Here is a 21,319-nt window from a genome sequence, read left to right as displayed (position 1 = left end):
ATGACCTATAGTAAAGAAAAAAAGAAATGAAAAAATAATTCATTGATATACTCCAATTCGCTATTTCGTTCCAATTTATAAACGCAAGCAAATAATTTTGTACGTTTTTTATAGTATGCGAAAGCTTCAAAGACTAGCAAATTTTATATTTGGAAATTTTTGGATTTCATACATTTTCTCCCTTTTTTATTTGTATTATACGTTAAAATATTTCTCTATATTGTGTGTATTGTGCACCTGTTCTTAGAAAGAAGCAGTAAGATGCTTATCAGGTAAGTCGAACACAAATAATTTTATACCACAAGATGTATATATATATATATATATATATATATATATATATATATATATATATATATATACATATATACTATTTCGTAACGAATAAAGTATCCTGTGAGCAAAAGATTGTGAACCGACTAAGAAGGCTTATAATAAATTTTCTAAGACAATAGATCCTTCTTTTTGTCGCCTCCTATTCCTCGATTGACTATCGATATCAATTCCGATTTTCATCCCTTTCTTCATTCACGTTCTTCGTGACAGCAATCTTTTTTAGTCATGTATAAGGAAAATTTTCAAGTAAAAATTTACAAAAAACCTTCCACGTTCGTCGACTCATTCTGATTTGTTAAAGATGAATATTCTTCGAAATTTATACTAAAATTGGTCTTATATAAAGTAGTATCAGGCAAGTTACTCGTCATTCTCAATTTTCATGTCTTAATTATGTATTGGTTAGGAAAATTATCGTAGAAATTTTAACGAATTACGAATATCTTTTTAATAATAGAAAGAGAATTATTTTAATAAGTATTCCGATAAAATAAACTCAGAAACAACATGACGGACGCGGCAGCCGAGAAGAAGGCAGGGATGAAGGGTGGACCGGGGACATCCGGCGAGGGCGACGCTCTTCCAAAAAAGAAAAAGGCAGCACGCTTCGATTTTGGCAGACGATGGCATAAATTCCGTGTTTTGACGCCGAACTCTGCGATCCTTCGTGGTTCTTACGCGATGAACGATCGCCACTTCAAATACAGAAGTCGTGGTCGTCAAGCTGCTCCAGCATCGATCGTAGCTATCGTCTATGGCCGTTTATTCGAGCCGAAAGAATGGGTGAAAGAATACGTAGACCAAGTGTTGGAATACGGAGACAAAGTGTTCCGTACCAGCGTAATGAGAAATCACGTAAAAGATAACGAATATATGAAAGCCAGTCTTGTCCATCCAGAATTCTACATTTCCAATTACAAAGTCTTAGTCTGCGTAGAAGAGACAGGAATTTATGGAAACCTATTGAGTGAAACTGTCGGTTGTCCAGACTTTGCGGATGGATTGCAAAAGTTCTTTCAGAATAATGACGCGGGAGTAATCACAGCTCAAGGAACATCTATGGCCATGTGGCGTCATCCTGAAATCGGTTTTCTATTCTTTGATCCAGCACCCTGTGACGAGGAAGGTGTTCACCATCCAGATGGTGTAGCCTGTGTCATGAGATTCAAATGTCTGAACGATATTCGCGATCATTTTCTCAAGAGTATGGACCAGAGATACGATTCCAGATATTGCATCGACAAGGTGACTGTGTTAAAGGTCACCGAAGTAGGTCGTGGATATATTGATCGTTTACCAAGCAGTTTGTATGTTGATAGAAGCGTTTTAAGAACTATCAATCCTGTCGACATCGATGAGAATAAAATGGACTGCACCAAACCGGTACCAAAGGGACAGAAGAAGCAAGTCGTTGTAGCAGCTAAGATTCATAGAGAACCTTTACAAATTACCATTTCGAACTACAGTATTGATAAGCGTTTTGCAACAGATCCTCTCGTAGATCAAAATAAATTTGATACTGGTTATAGTTACGAGGACATGCACGTGAACGTACCATCGACGTTTAGGGAGCTTCCGGGTTCTATGGCGATTCTCCACGGGCTGACTCACGAGCACAGTGAGATGTACAAAGGCAAAGGAGCTCAGAATGTAGCAAACTGTGTTCTGGCTATCGCCATGAAGAAGGTTCACCCGGTAAAAACGTGGTTAAGGCCAAAGTTAGACGAAATATTGGCTTTGGGCGATATTTTATACGCTGAGGTGAAGTCTGCCAAGCCAATGATGAAAAACATGACTGCTCCTGATTTGAACGATATCAAAATCGAATTAGAAGGGAGAAAGTTGGTTATAGACGTAGATTTGATTACGGTCACTGGAACGATCTCTTCCAAGATACCAACTGTGTTGAATCTGAAACAAGCTTTGGAAGAATTCTTTCTGGTTAATACAGAAGGAGTAATTGAATCTTCTTCCATGTCCGTGGCGATTTGGAGTCAAGATGATTGTTTCTATATGTTTGATCCTCGCCAATGTGATGTGGTTGGAGTTAGGATTCGAGAGGAAAAGGGTGGAAAAGGCGCCAAGGCTGAGAATTCTCAAAGGAAAAAAGGAAACTGTTGTGTGATAAGATTCCCTACTACCGATGCGTTGGCTGCTCTATTCTTGAAAAATTTGGAACAGGCGAAAAAAAACGATCGTTTTACCATCAGACATATTACAATTCCAGATGACGTTCCTGGAACCAGACCGTGGCACGATTTCCAGCCGGGAACGCCAGGAGAAACGTGGGTTCTTCAGGGAACTATATCAAACGACAACGAAGAATTTGAGGATGAAAGTAGAGGAATTCAGGGACTGGCTATGCCAGTGATAGCTTTAGTTGCTGCTAGGGAAACACCGCCCGCGAAATGGACTAACGAGATCGTTGACACCGTAGTTAGAGAAGGAGACGCTTATTACAATTGGTGTAATCCGCTTATGGAAGTTGGTGAAGATGTTGAACGATATTTCTTCGTGCCAAATTTGAAGAAGAATCTGTACTTTAAAAATAGAAAGGTAAAAATTGATGTGGAAGAAGGAACTGTTGTTGGAGACTTGACTTCACCAGCCGATTCTGATGTTCCAAATTTGGTCTCAGCTTTAAATCAATTTTTCGAAGAGTACCAGTACGGAATCATTGACGTGAAGAATATGAGCGTGGCCGTGTGGAAAGTTGAAGAAGAAGTAAAAGAAAAGGACGAAATGGTCCCACAGAACGTTTATTACTGTTTCGATCCTAATCCTCGAAACAAGCAGGGTTTATGGTTAATCGATGAAATGGAAGATGAAGAGAACGCAGCCTGTGTAATTCGAACTTTGGATCTATCTGTTCTGGCGAGTATAATCGAAACGAATGCCGGCCAGGATTCAGAAACAAACAACGAATTCGGCATTCATAATATGAAAGTCATCTCTATAGGTCAAGAAATGACCGAAGAAGAAGTTGAAGCCGACAAACAGATTCCAGTGAAGCCTGATTTGAACAATTATTTCAACATGGGTGACAACGGAGCTATTTTACTAGGGAGTTTTAATCAAGCTAACGAAGTAATGTTTAAAAGACAAACTAGAGACAAACAGCAAGCTGGAAGTGCCTTGGCAACATTAGGAATGACCAAACTATATAATCCTCATTTATGGTACAGAGAAGTGGTGGATGATATTCTTAAAATAGGTGATAAGATTACTACAGACAATTTAGAGAATCTTCCAGAAGGAGCAGAGGAGGAAGAGACTCCAAGAACTTATCTTATCCCTAGCGAAATTAGCGAAGATTTCGCTGTTGGAGTGAATAGAATATACGTTAGCCTCGAAGAAGACACCGTTACTGGCAAGGTAACTGATTTACAGTCGCAATTGGAGACTTTCTTTGAAACGAACGCTATGGGAATATTTAGGCAAGATCACGTAATAATGCCTATTTGGAGAGAAGGCGAAGTATTCTTCACGATGGATCCTAAAGGAAGAGATACTCGAGGAGAGCCTCGAGAAAGAGACGGCACTGCTGCTGTAATGTGGTTCACTGACATAGAGTCACTCGCTAACGCAATTACAGCGGTTGCTACCGGTGAAGATTTCACTTTGGACGTGGTCAGCCTGGATAATGCATACGAGACACGCGTAGCTGAAGAAGAACGTCCAGCGAAGCCGACTTCAGGAGACAATCCGTGGTATCATTTCCCCAAAATGACAGAAGGCGTATGGACCATCGACGGCACAATTGGTATGGACGATATGAAGTTCGAGAGAGTCAATCGAAATAACCAAACTGCTGCCATTGCTGTGATGGCCATTGTGTTTGCGAAAGTATATGAACCGAGATACTGGACGCAAGCTGTGCTCGATGAGGTTATAGTGACTGGAGATAAACTACACTCAAAATGTGTAGATAGACTTGGAGAGGGTACTATTCCAAGGATCAACGATATTATGACAGAGTTCTTCCTTTCGTCTCGTCGAATAAATTTAAGCATCAAAGACTGTGTCGAAGCTGGGAGTCTGACAGCCAAGCCACCTAAAGTTCAAGATTTAAAGACTGGGATAACTAACTTCTTCTCTAAGTACAAGTCAGGCGCGCTAACTATCAGTCCAAATAGAAATATTGCTCTTTGGAAATTCAACAACGACTACTATGCTTTGATACCAGATTGGACGACCACTTCAGGCGAGACAGCACTAGTGAGACCCAAAGTGTTACGTTTTACTAACATTGCCACTCTTATAGAGTATCTTCAGAACTTCTTAGGAAGCGAAGGCGATTATGAAATGATTGCTATCGACGTGGTCAATTGGAACAAGCTTCCACCATGGAAGTTCGACCCTAGTTCTGCTGTTCGTCCTTCGAATCTGCCACCTTTGAACGCTTACAGAAGAGTTCGTGGCGAAGCTCGAGCAATTTTAAGAGGAAGTTATCATCAGGGTGACGAGATCTTCCCTGAACAATTAAGAAACAAACAGGAAGCCGCGAATTGCGTCGTTGCTCTAGGGATGTCTGTAGTGAAGAACCCAGTCACTTGGACGAAGAAGACTATGGATGAAATTTTAGCCATGGGCATCAACGTTCACAGAGAAACGAAAAAAGCAAAGCCAACGATAATTCGTGTGAAACCGAAAGACATTATCAGAGTGTTCTACGTAGGAGTTAATATTTTGACAGCCGATATAGAGTCAGGAACAGTGGCTGGAATAGTCGCAATTCCTCCGCCGGATCCTGAGGACAAGAAGAAGAAGGGAAAGCGAACGAGGCGAGCTAGAACTAGAAAAACCAGGAGTAGAAGACCTCAAAGGGTTCGAGCTCCACCTCCACCACCGATACTTCTCGAACAGGGTGTACCTCTGTTCTTTGAGAAAAATCGTGCTGGAATCGTGGTGACTGATCGTGGAGCAGTGGCTATTTGGAAAGATATGGGCGTCTACTTTATGTATGATCCTCGTGCACGAAGCGATCAGGGTCTCCAAGATTTCTATGGTACCTCGTGCGTCATGTGGTTCGCTTGCTTAGAACCACTTTACGAGGTTTTATTCGCTAACATCGACGAACAAGAAAAGTATGGTCATTACGAGATTTGTAGAGTTATTATCAAGACCGCCATGATCGAACCTTTACCATGTCCAGCTGGTTTTAGACCATATTTCGACTGCACAGGCCCGCCAATTCCAGTAATTCCAATGGTGGGAGCGAAGAAGAATACTACATTGGATGTGGAGACAGTTACAGAATATAATATCGTAGATGAGGAGCTTAGCGTTCTTCGTGGTACGTTGCACATGCATCATAGAATTTGGAGTACGGATACAAGAGGCTTCCAAAGTACAGCAATCGCTGCCGTGGCTATTGTGGTTGGTCTGCTTCACGTGCCGTCTACGTGGACACCTGAATTAATCGACGCTATTTTGAGATACGGAGATTTATTACATTCGGACAGTGTACGAGCCACACTTTCAGGGAACAGGAACTTATCTCCCAGTGAATTGTTGACTGTCTTCATTGTTGGGGATTTTAGAGCTACGATACATATCCATAATCATACTACAGCTGGATTGCTCCATACCTTTGATTTGTCTGAGTCTTTGGCCATGTTCTTCCGATCGAATTGTGCTGGGATTCTTCATACAAATAATATGGCGGTCGCAGTGATGCAGCATTATGGCAAGTTTTATCTATTTGATCCTTGCGCCAGAGATGATCAGGGAAGGCCCAGTTTCGATGGTGCGGCCTGTGTGATGAAGTGTGAAAATATTATGAACATGGCCAAGGTGTTTGTAACTAATTGCAACTTGAAGACACCGAACGTGTATACTTTGAATGCTGTGAATGTGCTGAGCTTGTACTTTTTCTCAGACGCAAAGACTCAATGTCCGCCCAAGTGTATTCAATGATAAGAATTACCTATTTTTGTCCTGTTTTTGGTTTTAAATGGTAAATTCGTTTAGCTATATCGTAATAAAAGTTCAGTCTGTTCTTCACATTCATGTTTGCAATATGTTTTGAATAAATTGGATTGATTATTAATCCTTTATATTCGTGAAATATTTTACTAAGTTCTCCTTTATTTATTAATTCGATAATTTTATAAATTGAACACATTTATAAAATTCATATTTATGGTCAAAAAAAAAAGAATATCGTGTTATCGTAGCTAACAATGATAAGGTATTCTTTGAAGAAAAACAAGAATTTTCGGAAGACTAGTACTTTTTATTTAATTTTCATTCCATTCTTTCCTTCTTCTTTCATGGTTTTCCACCAACTGTCCAATAATATAATAGAAAACGAAGTTTTATCGCAGTTCAATGCGAGCATCGGTCTAGAGAAACCGATACGCCTTACTTATCCTTGAAACTCCAAGATAGAACCGGTAATTTCTCTAGAATCATATCAAAATTGTATCCCGTTACGTGTTAAACCGTTCTTTGTCCAAACAATCAATCAAGCCATGCAATGTCATTTCAAAACCACTCTCGATCAGAAACATGATTAGTATGTAATTACATACTTGGAAACATTTTCCCAAGTAAGACACTTGCGTCTTTAGCAACCACATTGACTTGGACGCGAAGAACGGGCAAGCAAAGGTGAAAACAGACAATAAATCGACGCGGTCGACAACATTCTCAAATTGCTAATTTTATTTATAGGTTTCTTTATGACACAAATCACTTTTAGCATCTACAATGAGTAGGAGTACAGGCTATACGAGAATGAATTTGATACAGATCACTTATTTAGTGTAAATACAATGTATCCTCTTCAATTACACGCTATATAAACTAGATACTTAGAAAACACTGTACAACGCAGCTGAGAACTGTCGGTGATACTTTACAATATGTTACAAGCACTCCTTGAAGCGAGACGAGCCTAACCGCGCCCGAACCTTCTTCCTTTTCCTCGCCATGAAAAAGAAGAAACACGATTCATAATCGGTAACAGTTAGGGCGTTCCCGAGTGACTTTTCGTATGACTTTTCTCACGTGGTCTGTAGGCCGTGTTTACAAGCGGATCTCGGAAGCTATTCCACATTTATGAAGCTCTTATCTACCATTCTTTCGGTTCATGAACACGTTTTCCTCCCATCTGCTCCTTCTTTTTTTCTTAAAATGTTACCGATGAGGAATAGCTTCCTCGTCCCTGACCACTCGTGGGGGCCATGACGGACCCTCGTGACGTCGTCTCGTTCCTCGCAAAGTGAATTAACGCCGAGTTTCGCGGGCAGAATTCGAATGAACGACAGACTCGCGGGTTTTGATTCGGTAAAAATAATCGTCCTGACTGTCCACGCGTTTTTCCCATCGATTCGCCTGTTTACCACGAGTAAAAACTGACTTGAAATTGCGCACAATGTATTCATGGTAGATCTTTTTCGATAGATTATTTATGGTATCACCATAAAAAGAACGAATAAACGAATCTTCGAACGAATGCGAATCAGGACGATATTATGGACAATGTGTCGCGGTTACAAGAGTAATTCTCTCGTCGATGAACGAGGAAATGCGTGTAAATGCTTTTCTATCTGCTGTTGAAAACGAGCGTCTACACGTTCATGGATGATCTCTGCCCCCGTAACTCGGTTTTTCGCGCACACCAGTCATCGTCTCATGCACACACGCACGCATACATACACGCGATATACACACGGAATAATACATCACACGGATTAACGAGTCTTTTTCTTTGTGGCTAACGTCTGTCAGTACAATCGGTAGTCCTTTTCTTGCTCGCTCGATAGCTTTCTCTCTTTCTTTCTTTCTCGCGATCGTTCCGTGAACCGCTGGTCGTCCTTGCCCGTACTTGTTCGTTTGAAGCCTCGTCCGCTCGATCGTATCTCGATCCGCGATTCAAACCGTTTTCTAGCTGTCGATTCCATTGTTCTCTTAGTCTCCAAGTATGTTCGAGATAAATATTAAATTCTTTTTTTTTTGTTGAGAAAATTGAAACTCGGAAGATCATTCCTTTCATTCCATAGGATTGAAATATTGTAACTTAATACTCAAAGAATATAAATTACAAAATATCTCTGTTTCTGAAAATTTAATACAAGGTCTCTATGTTTTGAACATAGTACAACTCTTTGCAATCGAAATTTGTGATATTTATAGGAAAGTACGCTTTTGACCGTCTTGGTTATTCGTACATAATATGGTAAGCTTTTGTCCAAATTTGAGAATTTATTTGAGAATTTGAAAACTATTCAGTGAGAAGAGAAATTGCGCGAACGTACGTCTATATTTTTCAAAACTTATTTCATTTACGTGTCGTCATGTACAAACGCGATAAATATATCACAACCATTACTTTTTAATTTCCAGCTTAAAATGGGAAACGGCAATCGATCTTCACTCTTCGATTTCAACACGAACCAGCTATATAGAGATTTAATATCATGAGATTTAAATATCATCAACAGAGATTCGTGTTCAAAATCTCACGATAGTTCGTCGAACTATGCAAAACCTTGGATCAGCCTCTAGGATTATTAGACAGCATTTATCAATTTACAGAGCACGGTAGCCGAGGATCGTGGCTGGATCTCGAAGAGCCTTCATGATTCGTGACGCTAGAATGTAAGGATCGCGTGCAGAGGCGTTCGCGATCGAGTGGGAACGAGGCAATGAAGGGAGAGAAGAAATCGGTGGCCGAGGTAAAAACACGGCAAAAGAACCAAGAGGCGCAGACCCGTGGTGAACGCAGAAACAACCGTTTCGTACACGACTGACAGAGACTTCTAGAGGTTCGAAAACGGATCGTAAATCGTAAAAAAGTATTGTATTATCGTTATAATATTGGCATGATGTCGTTATGGCACGTTTCAAGTTTAAATGTTCGATCGACGCGTATTACAAGCTTTTTATCTTACGTTCTCGCTATACAGGCATTAATTGTGGTCGCTTCAGTCAAGATTTTTATCGAGAAGAAAAACGTGGAAATAGAGAAGAACATATACATGTATAAAAAAAAAAAAAAAGAAGAAACAAAATGAGGTACAGTGAAGAAAGGAAATGAAAGAAAGGAAAAATGTTCCTTTTAACGTTGCTTTTCGTTTTGCGCATACGTACACACACATACACTTTCATTCTCTCTCTCTCGCGCGCACTTTTTCTTATTTTCCTTTTAAAACATACGCTCGCGAGACTTCGACATAACGCGTCTCTTTTTTTTTCTTCCTCGTCTACGTCTTCCTTTTCTGCTTCGTCTTCTTTCTCTTCTTCTTCTTCTTCTTCGTCTTCTTCATCGTTACAGTCCTCCATTGCACATTCCCATTAGACGTAACAAATGCACCTTTAAACAAACGTATCTATATCTTATGTACATAAGAGCTGCACCGCTAATGAAAACGCACGAGAGAAAAAAAGGGGAAAAAGAAACAAATGTTCGATAGTTTTCCGGGAGTGCAATTTCTCTCTTATTCGACGCATGCTTCATTTCTTCGTTTCATCCTTTTCGTTTTTATTTCGTCACATCTGATTTTCCTCTTACATTTTTATCTAAACTCTTTTTATAAGAAATATGAAAGAGATTACACCGAGGATTCGATATTTCCAGGCTACATGGTATACGATAAAGTAATCAATGGAAATATCTTGGGAAAGCTTCCGGAGATTAACAATTTCGCAGAATCGTTGATTAATTTATTGAAACTGAACCAAGGTTGTTCAAATTAAAATAACATTTAAAATGTTGATTGTAAAGTTGAACGAACAGAAAAGGGATCTTTAATTCATGATCATTGTAAATAAAACCAAATCACAACCAGCTTTATCGAAAAGATAAAAATAAAAAAAAAAGACCTATGAAAACGCAAACGTAACATTGTGCAACGGTCAGCCTCTTTCTCTTGCACACGAATAACGATGATCGTCGGTGAATCTCGATTACGATACGAAAAAGTACAGAAACAAAATGACGATATAAAACGAGAAATACAAACATGTCGCGATGTGTGCAGAGACGTATACAAAATTCACGAATCGGTTCGCGCCATTATTTCACAGTAACAAGGATTCAAAGAGAAACGCAAAAGCCCGATTAAAAGAAAGGAAAAAAAAAGGAATAATACAGAAAAAATGTTTTAAAAACATGAAAAAAAGAAAAACGGTCGCTCGATCGGCTAAAATATTTTTCTTTCTCTTTTAATCGTTCCGCTATACAACAACAATGGACATCGCCGCTTAATTACACATAAAAACAACACGTCATTAAAATAATGAGACAAAAGAAAGCATAGCGGAAACTCATCGTTCCAACCATCCGGATGAACAAACATTTAATCATACCATAATCACAATCATTAAATAATATCGATGAATTTTCGTAATTTCCACTGTCCATGTATTCAGAAAATTTCTAAACAAATTTTTCTTTAATAGAACGCTTCCTCTTCTATGCAAGAATAGATAGGAAAAAGATCTTCGATCTCTGCCCATTTAAAAATTAAAAAGTGGGAGACAAGAAAAGAAATAAACGAAAATAAAGAAAAGAAATAAAATTATAATTCGCTTTTTACAGAAAATTTTCTTCGTTCCAATGAGGTACGTCGCAAAGAATCAAGTTTGATTAATTCCGTAATTTTCTATGGAGGCGACGCGACTCCTGGCGCGGAAGATCATAAGACAAAAATCAAGAAAAGAAAGATAAAATAAAAGGAAAAAACGAATATAAGCGAAGAGTAAGAGGAATGGATTGGACAGGGGAAGAAGCGAACGCGCGAAGAAACGATCTTCGCTCGATCAGGACGACGAATAATGCAACGCGTCTGCGTGTATGTTTGTCCCCTTCTGGCTCGATCGTGAACGATCAAAGAGGAACGGAGACGAGCACAAGGCTACCCTCGGACACGTTTTAATGGAAGCTCTGGTTCACGCGTTCGACGCCAGAACAGTCTCATAGTTATTGTCTTGGTCGATTAACAGCTCTAAAGCACGCGTTGGCTTGTGCTCAGGTTTGTTCGCTCTTAATCTTTCATTTTTTTATATACTTTTATCTTTCCGTATAATTTAGTTCCTTGAATTTAATATTATCCTAACAGGAACATAAATATAGAAGATTGATATTGTTATCGAAAAATGAAACAGATCGTTCACGAAGGAGAATCTTCGTTTAATTGTCAAGTTGAGTTAAGATTCCTGAGACCTTTTAAAGTTCTCTAAATAATTGATTATCATCATTATGTAATGGAGATCGACCGAGAAAAGGAAACTAGAGAATCATACGTAGACGAATTCAATTTTCCACCTGCCAATCCACAAGAAACTATAAAAAGGGATGGTTGGACCGGAAAAGAATGGAGTAAAGTATTCATAGATTTATATATAAAAAAAAAAAAAAAAAAGAAAAAAGGGGGAACTTAAAAGATGAACGATTTCCCGGTTAAAAATAAGAAAAGAAAAGAGATCTTACACGCTAATCAATCGCACAGTGTGTGTGTGTATAGACTTTTAAAAAAATAACAAATTACATACAGAAGAATAGGTATTTTGATACCGTGAGGTTGAATAAAATCAATGATGAGAAAACTGTCCCGCTCTCTTGACTCATCATCATCATTTATTCCTCTTGTTCTCTTCTCTTACTGCTTTTCGTCATCCTTTCGTCGTACTTTCATTCTACCTTGCATACGCGATACATACATATCTTCAAACTTCCCTTTCGTTCTTTCTTGCTCGCTCGTTTAACTTTTAGTTATACGTCTGCGGTATAATTATTTTATAGAATATAGTACCTGGCACAGGAACATGACCTCTCAGTCATTGGCATCACAACGTAACAAGGACTACAAGCTGTGTCACGCGCACTTTTATCGCCACTCTGTATTCTCCTTTCACGCATATCTCACTCCTTTTTTCTCTCGCACTCGTTCATACATACCAATCCTCTGATCCATTCTACTTCTCACTCTTGGAAACACGCTAGCAATCTTGCTCTCTCTCTCTCTCTCTCTCTCTCTCTCTCGAGTGGGTGACTACAGCCAGACACTTGGTCCTGAGTATTTCTGCATCGTATTTTCCTCAAAATTCTCAATCGCTTGTTCGCATTGTCCGTCAGTTCGTTCACACCATCATCGTTACACATATAAACGTCTCACATTGCCCAGTTTCCATGGAACTGGGTGAAGCCCCGGGCGAACGAACATCTCGAGGCTGGACGCTATTCTCCAGAAAAAGCTCCAGGTTCCCCCCTGTCGTCGATCAAACCATCCTTTCTCCATCATCGAAGATGATCCTCTTCCAACCTGACACTCCTCCGCTTCAACTTGCAACCTCCTATCCGATCAGGCCAAGTACAAAGCGCATCTTCTCTAAACACCTCCAACATCCTTCGTAACCTGGATTCTTGTTTGCCGAGGATCCCAACGAAGAAAACCATCAGAGGTGATCTCGATAAGAGGCAGCACCCCGCCGCTTTCTCCGTGCTCGTGCTCGCCCAGATCGCGACAGTAATAATCGTCCACATCGTCCAGCACCTCGTTTGTTCAACACGTACACGGACCCTGTTGTCGAGGACACACGCAATGACGGTGCCAGCAACAGACTTGTCACGTGGTTCCGGCCGGGGCTACGTAACACTGATCGCCGGGTTGGACGTGCCCGACGGCGCCGACACCACTTCACTCTTTATACACTGTCCGGTCAGTTGGTTCACGCTAAGGGGATTGTTGATATCGTGGGGATTGGTACCGACCGGGTTACGGTGCGGCGGCGGCGGTTGCGCCGGCTGATTGTGCGGCTGGCTGCTATGGTTGGACAGAGGCGGTGGCGGCACCGGGGGCGTCAAGGGGCAGGGACACGGGCTGGCCAGGCTCGAGGGCGACGGTAACACCAGTGACGGGCTAGCCAGACTAGACAACGCAGACAAACCCCCGGGACTGCTCAGAGACTCGTCATCTTCGGGAGTGCCTGCCTCCCCCACGCTGCCAAGGTTGTCCTCCGAATGATCGTCCTCGCCTTCGCCGTCCGCTTCGCCGTCGCCGTCTCCTCCCTCCCCCATGTATCTGATACATTTCTTCTTACGTCTGCGAACAAGCAGTCGGAGATTAGTTTTACGTGTTCTGTAAGCTTTTCTGGGGTGGGTGGTGGTGTGGTTATACGTAAAATAAAGGTAGCTTCGAAGGTTGCTCGAGTTTTGTGTTAGGTTAGTTATTGGTCTTTAAATTTCTCCGATTTGTCTGGGTAGATGAATAGGTTTCTTTCTTTGTCGTTGCAGCGACGTTCGAAGCTTACCATGGAAGGTTACATCCAATATTATTATACCAACTAAAAGAACATGCGTCACTCGTGGTCGTAGCAGGACTAACCGCGCAGGCATCTCGATTACTGGTATTCGATGAGATATCTCTTTATCTCTTCCTTTCGCTTGGATTTTTATAGAAGTTTAAATTTTGTGATTCGGATCTTAATACCTTGGAAAGCTTCCAATCTTTAACGCGTTCGTTGCTGAGTCTTCGATGATGTGTCATGAAAATGCGTCACGAATTTCTCAAGCTACAGAAAAATGAATATGCTCGGCAAAAAGCGTATTCGAAATTAAAAGCATTGCTTTGTAGACAACTGACTAGCTAGTTATTCCATAAATAATACTATTTTAAACAACACGTTGACCGAGATCTCTGCGCTGCCAGCATTGGTAATTGATTGTTCGACACGGAATCACTCGCTGTAAATGCCATGCTCAAAAAGTTCAGACACGTAACAAGCAAATAACTGTGGTGTAATAAATGTATACGTGAAAAACGAAAGTCTCAACAAAAAGAATTCAATTGCCAAATGGGCATAAGGGTAGGGCAAGTTGGGGTTGTCGGGAAGGGGGATGAGAACGCAGTTTTAATCCGCAGGCGAGAACTACGTGTCCCGAGCAGCGTTGTAACGCTGTTTTCTATGGTGTCGTCTAGAAATCGATCACGGAATCAAGCTTGCAAAAGAAAAGAAAAAAAGATAGCTCACGGGATGATCTACTCTCTTTCTCTTGTACTTTTTCCACACTTTGCCCGAAGAAGAATTCGCGAAAGTGCCCGCGTGAATCGATGTGATCAATGTTACGTGGAACTTGGAACTTTCATCAACGAAATGGCACGCTCTCTTCCTCTCTTTCTCGATCGATCATAGTAAAATCTTTTTCTTTTGGCCTTCTTTTTTCTTTATTCCGTTTCATATCGAAGAAAATCAACGGAAATGAAAATGGAAACGAACAGAAAGAAAAAAGAGAGACGATAACCGGTTCTAAGTATTATTTCGATCGCGAGAAATCTTTTCTTTCTTTTTTTTCACACATTGATTTTTATATTATTTGAATCATTAATCGCGATTTATAAGTACGAAACGAAAAGGACATATTATGTATCTTTATCTATTTTGCTACTGCAAAGTTCCCGAAAAGTGAGCCCGACCGACCTCGTGTGCTAACTGCATCGCAGTCGAGACATTTATCGCTCTGCCATTGGCTCTCATTATTCATCTCTTAGCCAGTTAATTCTTTTTTTCTTTCGTGTGTTCATTATGTAAACGATAACCACGGTTGTTGGGGCAGGACGTCAACTGTACGCAGGCACGACTGAATTCAAAAAGCGTTAGAGATCGAACCTCTCTATATTTCGATCGTTATTCACCCGTACTATCATCCAGCTGCTTAATTAAATAAGTAGTTCAGTTTTCTGGATAAGGAATTTCAAGTAAAATTTGTTATCTCGATCGTTCACTAAAGAATAAGCCTTCCGCTTATACGACTTTAGCTATTCTGTCTCTATGTTTCTTGTATCTTCGCTTCGTGCTGGCTTCAGCCTATGTATTGTTTCAAAGACCATTTGAAAGAAAGTTGAAGCACGTGGCAAGTGGTCTTGAGCGGCCAATTAATTTTGAGGAACAATAGGAAGAATGTAGTGTGTTCTAAAAAAGAAGATCTGAAACTTTAAGACTTTTCATGCTATGTATATGCGTTAAAGTTTTTAAAGTATTTAGTTTTTTATCGTCACATTTAATATTTTTATTATGTCAGCTATGTAATCAATTTTCAGATGAACAAAGCAGAAAAATATAATTTTAATAAAGTTCGATACATCGGTATATTAATTCTAACTTCAGCAAAAGGATAGGAGCGGAAATAAAAACTCTAAAATGTCCTTGATAATTCTAACGTTAAATGGACACAGATCTCAATTTTCTTATTTTATTCGCTTTTCTAATCCGCTTAAATTCTTCTTAATTCCAAACATTCTTCCGGCTTAAATGCGTCAATACACCGAATTTATTATTGAATTGAATAAAAATGTTGTTTTTCTAATTCACAGAGATAACAGCTGGATGTAGAAGCACGTACCAAGAGTAAAACACGTTCGAACTCCAATCCAAGTTTCTACGAAGCGAAAGAGATCGCGCCGTAAATTCGAGATCATAGTACGAGCTTCCTCGAGACTTGGTCTGATCACCGAGCGTCCCATTCTACTGAAGGGGACAGACGGCGGCCGCCTCGTGTCGGATAACGACGCGGCTGTGACACGATTATTTAAAATGCAACAATTATAATATCTTACGACATTACATAAAAGAAACAGCAGATGAAAACTAAAATAAAACAGAGAGAACAAAAAACGTCAAAGGTAAAGAAACAAATATTACAAAAAATCGAGAAAACAGGAGATAAAAATTGGAATAAGACGAAACCATGTGTATACGTACTAGTAAACGAAAATGACAACAAAAAAAAAAAAAAAATAAATTAAAAAACGAAGAAGATTCAACACATCCGTTACCAACACATTAATTGACGTAATAATTACCGTACACGAACTGTCATGCCATTAAAATCAGATTTATAATAAATATAAGTAATATATATATATAATATATATAATATATATAAGTAATATATATATGTATGTATATTATATGTATGTATATTGTATACTTCTCTATAGCCAAACGTTCCGAACCGAACAACATAACAATTAAACGAACAGAATGTTTGTTGTAAACAGAGAATAATAATAATATATATCTTGGTTACACGTAGTGGACGTACGTAACAACGTATATATTTATATATATAAACACAGACGGTATATATATAATATATACATATAGATGTATTATATGTATTACAGACCAGCCATGCTAAGGGCAACACTGAGTAAAGTCCAACTAAACGAGGGTAAATCAAATGTAACAATAATAAGCTGTAAAGAGCCACAACAATGAGAAACAATGCGAGCATTAGAGCTTAGCTGCGCCGCTCACTATGCCAGCCAGCCAGCTCGTGTTCAACACTTGTCACCCTTTCTTTTCTCTCTACCCAATGAATCCAAAAATTATAATATGTTCAAATTACTAGAGTACACAAAAAAGATGAATTACCCGAGTACAAATTGGGAGATAAAAAAATAAAAAGAAATACGTAAAAAATAGTAGTACATTGAATAACGACAGTACACTCTGTAGAAAATATCTGCAAACTACGATACTATAGTTTTTATTCTCTTTTCTACTTTTTTTTATTTCTTTTTCTTTTTCTTTTTATAATTTTGTGTTTCCACATTTTTGGATTATTTCACACAATTTTTTCGGGCAACGAGGAGAGTTGGCTGAGCATAGCGAGGGCCAGCTACGCCCATAGGTTTAAGTCGGGACTGACCACTGTTTAAGAAGAAGTGTTGCAGTAGAAGGGAGGCGATAGGCTTGACTAGAGATTAACATAAGTGGGTTCTTGCTGAGGCGAGGAGGCATTGGAGGCAGTGTTGGTGTTTGGAGGGGCAGACGCTGCCCCTACTGTCCCTCCACCGCCTCCAGCCCCGACCCCTGCCCCCGCGCTACTTCCCACACCGTGATGGATTATGCTCGCGTGGATGCCCATCCCCGCTCCATGCTCCACTGGGCTGCCAAAACCAACCACCAGCCATTAAAGGGGCGCTCGTCGCATCGACGTTATCACTTTAATCCCACCTTAATCCCACACCGTATCGTCGTCACCCACACGCATCGGCCCGAGTCCGTCGACACGCGAGAAACCTGTCTGCGCGAGCGGACTCGCGGCTTACTCGCTCTTTTTTCTTTTTCTTTTTCTGTTCTTTTCTCTTTTTTTTCTTTTTTTCCGTTCTTTTAACCCTGTTTTTCCTCGCGATTTACACGCTTTTCCGTTTTACACGCTTGTACGATTAATTATTAAACTATTGGACCGCGAATAACACAATGGATGATTGGACGATTGTTTCCTGTTCGAGGTACCAGAATTTTTCTAACTTTTTGATTTACTTTGGTATTTGTTTATTTGAATTTATATATATTATTATTTGTTTATTTGGTGAATTTGGTAAATTTAAAGCGATAAATTATTGATAAATTCGTATAAAGTTGGATTACTTTGGCACCTCGAGGAATAATCATCCGTAAAGAATGGAATATTCGTCTGACGCGAAACGAGGCGAACGTGTTAGCGATTCTGGTCTATCTGATCAGAAAATATGTCTCCCAAGTTGGTCCATGCTTATGAAGCTTCCACTAGGCCGCCACTGTGTCGAAGATGCTCTCGACGATGTACTATATAGGTATGTGTGTTAAAAGTATTTTATGGTTTGATAGCTACAGTGGAGACGAACAATACCATGATCGAATGGAATGCCCGAGAGCCAAGTGCTGTTTGACAAAACTACAATTTTTATTTCATTTCTATACGTCTGTTATAATATGAAGATCATACAGGAAAAACATGACAAGTCTAATTTGCTCGATTCTATATTTTTTTACCAAGTTTTATATAAAACCAACGATATAATTGATGTTATAGCCAGATTGGAGTTTTTTGCATTTATAGGAAATTTGGAGGTGGAAAAATGCGTAGAAAGCACATGGTATACAAAATCGTATAAAATATCTAAACTATCTAGTATCCGTTACGATATCTGGTAGAGAAAATCTTTCTGTTTCTTTAATTATACCCGTAAAAATATGAATTTACAGTCTAGTTATAACTATCCATGTGTTTAAAATATACGTAAGAATTACAAACTAAAAATTACATTTACACAAAAAGTTACTCTTACAAAACCAGAAAAATATCTGACGTGTCATGTTTTCCCTTTTGACGTTTATATCATTTTTGATTGAACACGATTTGATCAGCACGAAGAAAAATTGCAACTGCAATCGTAAAAAAACAGTGGTTGGGATTCGTCATCGCCCCTTTAATGAGGTCCATGAGATTCACAAACCCAGCCGGCAGTTGGGGCGTTTGGGCGCACTGTGCGATTACGTACAGTGAGAACGGAAGTTATAGTGGCGCTAAAACGGGTGGCTCGTGATGCCGCAATAAACTACAGTGTGGTATCTAGTAGAGATATTTACAAGCAAAGTACAAGTGGACGACGTCGATTTTCGAATCGATCCAGTAGCGTGCGAGAAAAAATTTCTTTCTTTTTCTCTCTTTTTTTTTCATCTTTATACGCCTTTTCAATTTCTTCGATTCTTCTCTATATTCTATCATCATTATAAATTTCTCTTTCTTTTTGGAAGACACATTTTCTGACGGTCGCTTTTAGTTCGTTCTTCTCTTTTTCTCTTTGCATTCTTTCCTTTTATCTCACCGAGAAAATGACGGACAAGCTAGATTTTCATCGCGAGGACTCGAATACTCATTTTTCATCTGATTCGTACCTCGAGTGATCAGAGTCGCATCACTTTCGTTTTCTTTTTTGCAATTTTATACTCGCGGCGAAACTTGGACTTTCTTTATTCAGATTATTTTCATCTTTTCTTTTTTCAAGTTCCACGATAACATGTGGATGACGGAACGGAGTAGAAGACGATAACAGTAAGAAGTGGTGATAATCGAGAGATACTAGTTTTCGTGCCCGGGTTGCAAGTCTCGAACGGCGAACGTGATGGCCCGCGATTTGTCAACTTGTATTTTACATCTTTTCCCGGCTACTACGTGCTACCTGCACGAGTATCTTCTATTTTCTCAACGTCTCATCTAATTTCTCCAATTATTAATTTATACGAATTAATCTGATGCCTTTCAAAATAAATCTCAATCTACAGAATATACAGGCAAAATTTAATTGCAAATTTAATATGTCATTGGAATTGGAATTTTCATAGAACTTCATATACCAAACATTTTTGGATTAAAAATATTTCAATTTAATATACTCCCTTAAAATATATATTATAAATTCAAAGGTATTGAAATTCATTTACACATCTAATACAAAAATCATCTCTTCGTTCTTAAATAAGCTTCATTTTACGCTGTTGTAAAAATGTCATACAACGGTGTCACGAATATTTTAATAATTTTCGAAAACGACTTGAAAGAAGATGTATCGAAAATTTCTAAAAACATCCACGGAAGATACTCGTGCACGGTAGCCAAGTATTTCGTATCGTTCACCATCATTCACCACATAGAAAGAAAAGTAACTTCCTCTAGTGTTCACACTACTATGAAACCGAGACGTGAGACTTCTAGTTCCTTCTCAACACTTCTCAAGATCGAATACGTATGTACACACGACCGGAACAGCGTGCGCAGCTTGTCGACATGACGTTATATAAATTCTCTTCTCAAGAAGCAACGAGTTCAAAACCCTCTACACGATGCACACGTACCTGCACGGCTTGCACCACTGGCTTTGCTGGTCTAATCCGTACCTGGCGCGACACTTCTTCATGTTGTTACCTAGAAAATGCGAAACGTGCACCGATTAGCTGACTGTACAGCATCTTCGGCTGTGAACAAGGGCTGGGGTGGCGTTTATTCCTTATTTTTCTTTTCTTTCTTGTTTTCTTTTCTTTTCTATGTCACGTATAACATATACATATATATATATATATATATATACACACACATATATATATATATATACATATAAATATATATATATAAAGAGAGAGAGAGAGAGATGGATCATCGAATTTCCCTCGTTTTATCGAACGGATGACGATAATTGACAGAACGATCGTCTACCATCGTTTTGCGCATTAATTGTAAGACAATTTTCAAGAGCAAAGAATTTGCTTGATTGGAAAAAATTGGAAAATTAGCAACGGTCGTTCTCGTAATTCTACGAATATTGTACGTAATATTATTTTTGCAAAGTGCAAAATGACTCGTTACCGATGCAACGATGTAAACTTGTTGAGAATACGGAACGAATTCAACGTTTGTCAACTAGTCATGCGTGCAACAGAACGATCGCGACCAATTGAGCTTTACTCGTTGACAGTTTCGTGATTTTCTACAGAATCGAGAGAAAGTCGAGGTTACTTAAAATCGGAAGGTGATTTGAAATTGCGAGTTCAAGCTCAAATGGTCTAGAAATTTGACAATATACTAGTGAGGCAGGACCTTCCCGGAAGACGTCAATATTTTTTGATATTATTGTTGATACTGCGATTCATAAGTCACCAGACACTTGATAGGCTGATTAATAAATTACTAGAATGAGAGGTGAATTTTGAATGGACTGAGAATCACAGTGATTCGTTACAGTGGTTCGTTACTATTTTTCGTAACACAGTATTTTGTATTTATCGTTATAAAATGTTGAACGCACTCTTTGAAATTCTGAAGACGTGTCTAGATATTGGAAATCCTAATGAAATATTTTAATTCTTTGTTAATTATAAAATTAAACGGACGATGCTTTTGGAGTAATTCAAATTCTTCAGATTCCGTCTTGCGTCATTATGATTCTCAGTCTATCAATTATTACAATAAAAGATCTACTATGTTTCTAAGATCTTAAGAATAAACAAATCTCCGGTGACTCATATGCGTGAATTCTCGATCTACACGAGAAATCTTGAATTACTTCAACTTCGAACATTGTAGTCTTCGAAGAAGGACTCTGCGAATCGATAAAAAAAAAAAAAAAATATTGAAAAAAAATAAAAGAGATATTTTGTCAAGCTGAGTAAAAATAGCATGCAGCGTAAAAACGTTAAAAACGGCGTAAAA

The 21,319-nt window shown here is 39.0% G+C and overlaps 2 protein-coding genes across 6 annotated transcripts in view; one reads left to right on the top strand and one right to left on the bottom strand.

The window, feature by feature from the left end:
- Window positions 1-363: 363 nt before the first annotated feature.
- On the top strand, window positions 364-6,987 carry LOC105665708. Its single transcript, XM_012308336.3, has one exon. The coding sequence runs from the start codon at window positions 844-846 to the stop codon at window positions 6,253-6,255; it is 5,412 nt and encodes a 1,803-aa protein (XP_012163726.3). The 5' UTR covers window positions 364-843; the 3' UTR covers window positions 6,256-6,987.
- A 1,314-nt stretch (window positions 6,988-8,301) lies between these two features.
- The window catches only part of LOC100643645 (protein pangolin, isoforms A/H/I/S), a 282,005-nt gene continuing 268,987 nt past the window's right edge, over window positions 8,302-21,319 (bottom strand). For 3 of the 5 annotated variants that reach the window (XM_020862693.2, XM_012308169.3, XM_048405144.1), the window contains 2 exons: window positions 19,969-20,038; window positions 8,302-13,388 (listed from right to left, as the gene is read on the bottom strand). In XM_020862693.2, coding sequence (XP_020718352.1) covers window positions 12,932-13,388; window positions 19,969-20,038 — 527 coding nt within the window. In that variant the 3' untranslated portion in view covers window positions 8,302-12,931. Of the gene's footprint in view, window positions 13,389-16,996; window positions 17,238-19,968; window positions 20,039-21,319 lie in introns of all 5 variants that reach the window. The other 2 variants (XM_048405145.1, XM_048405146.1) reach the window with 1 other exon arrangement.

Source organism: Bombus terrestris, chromosome 4 (assembly GCF_910591885.1).
Source record: "Bombus terrestris chromosome 4, iyBomTerr1.2, whole genome shotgun sequence".
In the NCBI taxonomy this organism is placed as follows: Eukaryota; Metazoa; Arthropoda; class Insecta; order Hymenoptera; family Apidae; genus Bombus; species Bombus terrestris.
This window is presented reverse-complemented; position numbering and strand designations above follow the sequence as displayed.

Coding starts and splice junctions, on each gene's coding strand:
- LOC105665708 (XM_012308336.3), top strand. CDS start 844: ATGACGGACGCGGCAGCCGAGAAGAAGGCAGGGATGAAGGGTGGACCG.